Source organism: Pundamilia nyererei, unplaced genomic scaffold (assembly GCF_000239375.1).
Source record: "Pundamilia nyererei isolate P.nyererei 1_Seehausen unplaced genomic scaffold, PunNye1.0 scaffold00071, whole genome shotgun sequence".
In the NCBI taxonomy this organism is placed as follows: domain Eukaryota; kingdom Metazoa; phylum Chordata; class Actinopteri; order Cichliformes; family Cichlidae; genus Pundamilia; species Pundamilia nyererei.
In genome coordinates, this window is record NW_005187472.1 from 720,637 (window position 1) to 728,454 (window position 7,818).

At 41.1% G+C, this 7,818-nt stretch overlaps 2 protein-coding genes across 3 annotated transcripts in view; one reads left to right on the forward strand and one right to left on the reverse strand.

The window, feature by feature from the left end:
• Window positions 1–5,820, reverse strand: cnot9 (CCR4-NOT transcription complex subunit 9). Its single transcript, XM_005736828.1, has 8 exons — window positions 5,470–5,820; window positions 5,127–5,312; window positions 4,139–4,254; window positions 2,256–2,365; window positions 2,053–2,162; window positions 1,845–1,943; window positions 723–814; window positions 1–261 (listed from the first exon to the last, which is right to left on the reverse strand). The coding sequence occupies exons 1-8, from the start codon at window positions 5,485–5,487 to the stop codon at window positions 93–95; spliced, it is 900 nt and encodes a 299-aa protein (XP_005736885.1). The 5' UTR covers window positions 5,488–5,820; the 3' UTR covers window positions 1–92.
• A 38-nt stretch (window positions 5,821–5,858) lies between these two features.
• The window catches only part of usp37 (ubiquitin specific peptidase 37), a 17,937-nt gene continuing 15,977 nt past the window's right edge, over window positions 5,859–7,818 (forward strand). The window contains exons 1-2 of one of the 2 annotated variants that reach the window (XM_005736827.1): window positions 5,859–6,035; window positions 6,872–7,094. In XM_005736827.1, the coding sequence (XP_005736884.1) occupies window positions 6,921–7,094 (174 nt within the window). In that variant the 5' untranslated portion in view covers window positions 5,859–6,035; window positions 6,872–6,920. The remainder of the gene's footprint in view (window positions 6,036–6,871; window positions 7,095–7,818) is intronic. The other variant, XM_005736826.2, reaches the window with a different exon arrangement.

Sequence of the window (7,818 nt, forward strand, 5' to 3'; positions counted from 1 at the left end):
TATCTTCTTCCATCATGTTGTTTACTTTTCAGTCTTAGCACCACATGTGACAGAATACAAATTCAAGTCCGTTTGTGTCTCCTGTGAATTCTTCACTGCGGGGCCAGCGGGATGCCCCGGGCGTCGGTCACTTGGCCCTCCTGCAGGTTTTTGACCAGCTGAGCCAGCCAGCGTTTGGTGGTGGTGTCATCCTTCAGCACCTGGGCGAAGGTGCTGTCCTTCAGCTGGTCGGGTAGACACTGACGGAGTGCCTCTCTGGCTCTGAGGAAGGAACAACACAAAACCTCCTTTTAATATCACTTCAAATGAAATTGAACTTCAAACTTGATGAAAACACTCAATGAAAGTGCAGATATATTTTTCCAAATAATTAATGTCAGGTTAGAAAGAAGAGTAAGGCAAAAACAAAAAAATCATCAGAATAAACAAAAATATAATTGTCCTAAACGATGAACAGCTTCAACATGTAGTGCATTTTTCTGTCTATGTAGTTATTCCCAAGTGTTTCAAGCAAAGCTGCAGCTATTACATCTACGGTAATACAACCTGTTACCATGAACTGTTTTTACACACATAAACATCTCATGGTGTAAAAACTACCAGTGTGTTTTTGCAATAGCTTCTCCTAGTGGCAAGCTGATTGAAGTCTTCAAACAGCGAAGCCAGTGTTATACAGAACTCGCGAGCACACAATAAACTGCAACAGAGTAAAGATGCTCTACCTGAGATTATCTGAAAGGCGAAGGTAGCAGCGGACGACGTGCTTCAGCAGCCGAGCTGATGGTTCTTTGGAGAGCTGCAGCACCATTTTACCCTGAAGATGCAAACATGATGGAGACAACAGCTACAGTTACATCCAGCAAACAAAGATCCCGACCCACACGCCACAAATCAACAAATTATTATTTAAAGAAAGCACTCAAACTACATTTGAGTTAAAGGTCAGTGTGAAAGCCTCAGGAAACTCTTGTTGATGTCTCGATTTATTTGACTTTTTTCCCTCCTAATGATTTCACCAGGTTGCCCACACCTCACAGTTTGAGAACCACCGAACTGGATCAATATTTTTATTCTGACTGAAGATTAAAGTTCAGCTGTGAACATGTGACAGGATTTTACAGCGTGCTGTTTACACATCAAAGGTAATGAATGTGACATGGGCGCATTTTCTTCTGTCCTTGGTACATTTGATCAGCTCCCTGTAGATGGATTACATAAATCAAATCAGTGGAGTGCAGTAAATATTGTTACTATGCTGCTCTCAACTTCTCAAGGGTTTATTTTTTTTAATTTATTTTATAGGCTCAATCATGTGACATGAACCATGCTGCATGCCACCGCAGCCTGGGCTAACTTGTGATGTCTGTGCCCAGTTGGGTTTTTAAAACACCAAAACGAAACATAAACAAGAGACTCTAGGGTTCGAACTGCAGTGCAACGAACTGATTCCTTTTGAAAAATCAAGTTTAGTTTTAATATGAAGTTTACGTTCTGAAGTATTTCATTTGCTGATAATGACAGAAAATTAATTGTTAAACAAAATTTAACTGTGGACCATTTCTGCTTGGACATAATTGACAGCGAAGTAAAGATATGACTTGATGCAGATTTTCTTATGGTCAGTTTGTAAAAAGCTTTGAACAGACAACTGGTTTTTAAACATCAGTCTGTGCCTGTTTATTCCGAACGGTTATCAAAAGTTTTTAATTCTGTCTGGACTTTTCAACAAATTACAAACAGAAATCAGTGAGACTAAACCATCTTCTTGTAATCGATGATGTGTCAACGTGGCACAGAAAGTCTATCTGATCATGTCCATGCATAACTTTACAGCAAACACTTACAAGGATCATTGCCACATGGGAGAAACGTTCATAAGTCTGGCATATGTAAGCCAGCCCTGTGTCATCAAGCAGTATCTTCTGCAGTATGAAGGTAGCAACCTGAAAAAACAAACATGCATATAAAGATTTCTCACTAGTAGGTGTCAATATTATGCTGCGGGCTATCTGTAAAGATTCAGACTATTTTAAAAACAGAATAGCTCCGTACCGTCTTAGAAAGCTCACTTCCTGATTCCATAATGCGGAGACAAAGCGGGATGATTTCAGTTGTGAGAAGAAAGTTAATCACTTCTTGTTCATCTGTTTTGACCAAGGCACCTACATTAAGTACAAACAGACATCTTAATACCTGTACACACACACTTTGAATGATAAAAACTCTTTTCATAATACAATGAGAGGAGAGCATACCTATGACTCCAAGGCTGGTGAGGCGCAGGTACTCGAATGGGCGCGTTTTGCTCACAGTGTGCAAAAAGGGATAAAGGAAAAGGGGAATGTGGGCTGCGAGGAAAGCCGACCTGGCAAGATATTAAAAATGAAAAGAAAAATACTTTTAAATCAGTGTAACCACACTCATATAAAACACATATACCGTATTTTTCGGACCATAAGGCGCACTGTCAATTAACGGGCCTGTTTTCATACATAAGGCACACCAGATTATACGGTGCATCAAGCGAAACAAAACAGTCAGATAAGTCAAACTTTACTCAACTCTTTCTTCTTGTTTCCTCCACTTCCGTACCATTGATTCATTAATGTTTAATTCTCTCACAGCTGCTCTTTCCCATGTTGTTGCAGTATATTAGTGACTAACCTCATATTGTGGATGGATTATCTCAGTTGTTCTTCTGACTGAAGTTTGGTCTGTTTACAGCATCCTGCCACACGATTGCATTTGTTCTTAACCCTCATGTTAACTTTTACTGAGTGGAAAAAAGTTAGCGTTCATCCTCCAGCTTCACTGTGTTTTTGTTATGCTAACATAGCTGTGTCGCTAATGATCACAGCAGTGATGTTCGTTGGTTTACTGAAGTTGGACAAGCTGGTATTTAGTGATGTGCACAGCTCGAAGCCGACCGGGAGGTTAAGGCACGATGTGCCTTGTTCCCCCCGGTTGTAGTGGGCCTCGTCCTCCTGTTAGCTTCGAGATGGTGGGTAACAGACATCTCTGAAAACGTCGGAGCACTTTTGCAAATATGTGATGTCTTGATAAACCGAGCAGATATTTGATGTTTACACAGCTACATTCACGCCTGAAAATATCTTAAAGGTTTATTTTGTGACCCAGAAAAAGTAATATTAAAACTAACTAGCTGGCGCCATTGTTAGAAATGAATTGGCTGGGCCACGCTATGAATTCTGGGATAGGTTGGGTAACGAAGGATACACCGACTCGGCCTTCAAATGTGACCTGCGAAGGATACCAGTCTATTTTGTGAGATCTTGCAAAACGTTTGTGGGATCTCACAAAACTTCACCTTAAATTTTTTTCTCCCATGTCCCTTGCAGGGCTCGGTATGGAAGTGATAGCAGAGCTGTACGTTTTAATTCTTTCAGAAATCTCTCAGTCAGAACATCCTATATCATGTTTAGATGGAAACTAGCGAGCTAACTTCCTGCTAACATCTAACTCTGTTAAATTTAATAAATTCTGTTTTCATGGATGCCTCGATGTTAAACTTAATTGTTACACCTGGTAAAGCAGCAACACTGATTATTTTTAAAGATGAAAGAATTTAGACAGTTTTTAACTCTCAGTGATAACGCAGTGTTCGTTTGACTGTGTGACCTGAAGAGGACGGAGTTTTGGACCCAAATACTCCGAGTCTGCGAGGCTCCTGACTACGGTAGCTGTAATGCTCTGACAATCCATCAAGCGGTGGGGCTTCGTAACTTACTAAAGTCGTACTAAAACATTTTGACAGATTTTTGAGCGCCGTGTACTACATAAAATCAGTTCAGTAAGCACAACCAGAATTCATACATTAGGTGCACCGGATTATAAGGTGCACTGCTGATATTTGAGAAAATTAAAGCATTTTAAGTGCACCTTATAGTGCAGAAAATTAGGTACTTTCATTTAAGGCTTAAAAGCCTTGTTTGTATCAGTGAAAAGAAAAGATGAGATAAAACATAAAAAAAGAAGAAGCATGGTTTCAGTTTAGTTTTCTGAAATTCCTGATTGAAACAGAACAAATGAAGGCAAAGTGGATAAAACTCAATCTGCTCTGTAGTAAAGGTTTTTTTTTTTAGTATTACACAATTAAAGCTTCTAATTGTCCCCTTACCGTGTCTCTGGGTGTGAGGCAACACACTGCAGGAGTGCCAAGGCGTTGCACACCCGGTTAGACTGATGTGCTGTGAGTGTCGGTGGGTTAATGGATGGATAGATGTTCACTATTTCCTACAAAGAGAAAGGAATGCATCAATGGTGCACAGCAAATGACACTGGGCAAACAGAACTATAGAGATGATGGATTACTCCGTCATCTCTGTGGTATTAACTCAACAAGTGGTATAAACTCTAATGGTAGGTAGAGATAAAAAAACGCTTACAACCATTTCAAGATCTAGTGCCCTGGAAGTCTTATAATTCAGGTCAAGTTTTAAAATATACTAAGAGCTCTTAACAACAAGTACCAATGCAACATATTATATAAATAAAAATAAATATAGCAAAACAATTCAGAGTAATGAAGAAGGGTTTAGTAGCTCACTTCATGCGAGTGGTCTGTAAGGCCTAGCTGCCGTGCAAACATGGCATGACTTGTAGTCCCTGACACTAATGGTTGTGCTGAATCTTTGTAAAGCCTATGGCGTAGCCATGTTGTCAACATCATTTATGTGTTTGTGCATTATGTGTTAATTAGTGTGTCTTCTGGTGTTTTATATGTGGAGCCAGCCGACAGGAACAAATAAAATGCTGGTACTTTATTACCTCTATATCTTTCTCCAGTAATTTGTTGACATTTGTGAATCCTTATATTGAGGAGATTCCTTATATTGAGGAGATGATCATTGATCGTTATTCTGTCACTGAGAAATTCAAAAACTAAGATGAAATTAACAGGGGGAAATCTATAGTACTGGGTAGGCCAATCACAGTATGTGCTGTGGATGCTGTGTGTATTAAATTTCTAGAAGGGTGCATGTCCAGTTATGCCATAGGGTTAAAGATTCAGGTTTGTGGTTCCGATGTAGATTTGAAGCATAAAAAAAACCAAACAAAAACAAGATCCTGATTTCCAACTGGTAGAGAGAGGCAACAGATCTTACCTGCAAAAGAGCAGCGATAGTGCCACAGGAATGCCAAAGCATCGGTGCCAGGTCTGGCACAGATTCGCGTTTCTTGCTGAGCTCCAGCAGGGCATTCTCTCTGGTCTCTGGGCTGGACAACTCATTGATCCACTGGTAGATCTTTTCCCGGTCTACCTGAGCCAGGGCTGTGACATTAGATACAGCCTGTAAAAGGCAAAATGAGTTTAAAAAGCATGTCGTCTTGGGTCTGTGTTTGAGAAAGGGTGGTCAGTGTTTAATGTAAATCAAACAAAAGGATGAGGAAGCTTCATGTTAAGACGGTTCGAGACTTCAAAGCAAAGTAAGGTGAAATTACACTTACCGCTCCCGTTGCAAGCATTCTCCGAAGATCTTTGTGGCGTCTTTATGTCGTTATAAACAACTAAATTTGATTAAGTGTGGTGAACGTGGTTGCAATGCAAGCAAGTTGGCGTAACTAGCACAAAGCTAGCCCGAGCTGGCTGCTAAATGTCCTGGCCTATGAAGACAAGTACCCGTGTACATTAACATAACTTCAAATTCGCCGAAATAAGGGGAAAAGGAACACTAGCAGTCTAATTTGTGCGCTTTAAACCACACTAATTAGCTCAAAACTAAACGTAATTCATACTAAAACTAAAGCGAGGCTTAGCTTGGCAGACCCGTGGACAGCCTTGATACAAATAAGTGAAATATCGCGAGATGAAGATCCTCGGTCATTACTTCCGTTGTAAATTTTCACATTCCCGCCATCATCGCGCAGCTCAGCGACGCGTCGTGTGCTGCTCTGCTGTCAACAGCACCGGAGAGCAGGTGAATGCCGGCAAAACAAACTTTCTGCCTGCTCAGCAGCTACAGAAGCGACACCGGACTTTTAGAAGTTTGAAGACAAGCTCTCGTCATCGATAGGTAAGTACCTGCTCGCTGTAATCGCAACGCGATACGCTTTTCATCACCAAATTACAGACTAGCAAATTAGCCAGTTAGCTAGCGTTCGTTAGCTTGTTAGCCGAGGTGCTAACGTCGGCCTCCTCCATCCCATTCAGGGGCTGCGGACGGGCATACGACATTATCCGCATCCAAAGGGGCTTTTTTTTACTTTTGGCTAGCACCTTTTCTTGGCGTTGCCGGTTTGGACAGGTAATTCTGTGGGAGCATCGATGCCTTGAGCTGAGAGGGAACATCCCGTGTTGTTGTGCACGTACCAGTCGTTGGCTACCGCGACTCAGAGTGGCCGTTAGTTTGGCTAGTTTGATGGCAGATGCAAACATGGGCTTTTATTGAAGCTGCTAGCAAAGAAAATCACAAGGCACGAGCTGCCACACGCAGCCAAACAAGCTGTTTTATTTGTCAGAAATGCATTGCGAGCGTGCTGTCCGCTTTTCTGCTGCGAGATGCTGCGCTGACTCCTGTCAGCTTGTTTTGGATGGTTTGTACTTTCTTGTGACTTTGACAACGTGGGTTGCCTGCTCTCGTTATCTGAGCTCAGCCTCGGAAACTTTGAAGTTGCTTTCACCGAGACGACTACAGGTGATATTAGTGTTATTACAAAAAGAGGTGCTATGTTCATTTTAGTGGCTGCTTCTGTTCGTTAAGCCCATTATTCTCCTGCAGTATTTAACTAGAGTAATCAAATTCAGAACTACCTGACCATTGGTTTAAACTGCTCCTGCTGAACACATTCAGTTGTTATAAATATAATGTGCTCAGATTGTGTGACAGCGGATCCAATTTGTCTTTTTTAGGATTAGTTTGAGTCCCAGTCTCCCAAGTGCACCAACGGGATAGCAAGCCATGGCAACTGTAGTGCCCAAACTCTCCAGCGCTGGGGCTGTGAAGATCCGTTTCACCAGTCTGGACCTGGGCACCACCAGGTGGAAAGAAGGGACGTTTGAGATTTTGGAAAAGGACAATAAAGTTAACCTCTGCCTGAGATTCAACTGTGGAGGAGCTTCCAAAACTTTCCAGGTATTTTACTGTTTTTTTGTGTTTTACTGTGTTTACTGTTGTTTATAAGACCCAAAAAAACGTCTTACTTTCACATTGGTCTTTATTATTGTCATTTTTTTGTTAATGTCCTAAGAGGTACTGATTTCGATTTTAGTGGTCCTTTTGATTATGATCTAGCAACCTTTTGCACTTCATCCAGATAGAGTACGTATTGTTTTATCTGGGTCAGCTGGCTCAGAAGGTACTGTGGGTTGCCTGTTATTCTTGGGATTGTTGTGTCAATTCACATGTCAAAATAAGATTCCTTGGGGTGAGTCATGCCACCGCCTTATTTTGATGTGTAAGAGTGAATGAGTTAGATGAGAGGAACGTTTAAAAAAAAAATAAAATAAAATAAAAAAATGTAAGAATGCACCAGACTTGCAAATTAAACAGCTGATTTAAAAACAGAGAAAATGACACTGAACCCTCATAATCCTGCAAGAAACCACACACAAAAATATTAGGGGTACAATGATACTCGTATCAATATTGAACCGTTCGATACAGTGCTTTCCGTTCGGTACGCTAGCAAGACAGAAGCTAAGCTCGTTGCAACATGGCAAATTGAACCTCCCCCACCCTCATTCAGATCTGGCGTTTGGAACTATTTTGGTCTTCATGTGAAATATGACCCTGAAGGTAAGCGCGTCATGGACAAAAGTAAAACAGTATGTCGGATGTGCCACGCAATGCTCAATTA

Bases quoted from the DNA above. Each gene is read 5' to 3' on its own strand.
- cnot9 (XM_005736828.1), bottom strand. The intron at 2,366-4,138 runs GTAAGGGGACAA...ATATCTTGCCAG, and splicing joins GCCTCACACCCAGAGACACG to GTCGGCTTTCCTCGCAGCCC. The intron at 262-722 runs GTAGAGCATCTT...TTCCTTCCTCAG, and splicing joins CGCCTTTCAGATAATCTCAG to AGCCAGAGAGGCACTCCGTC.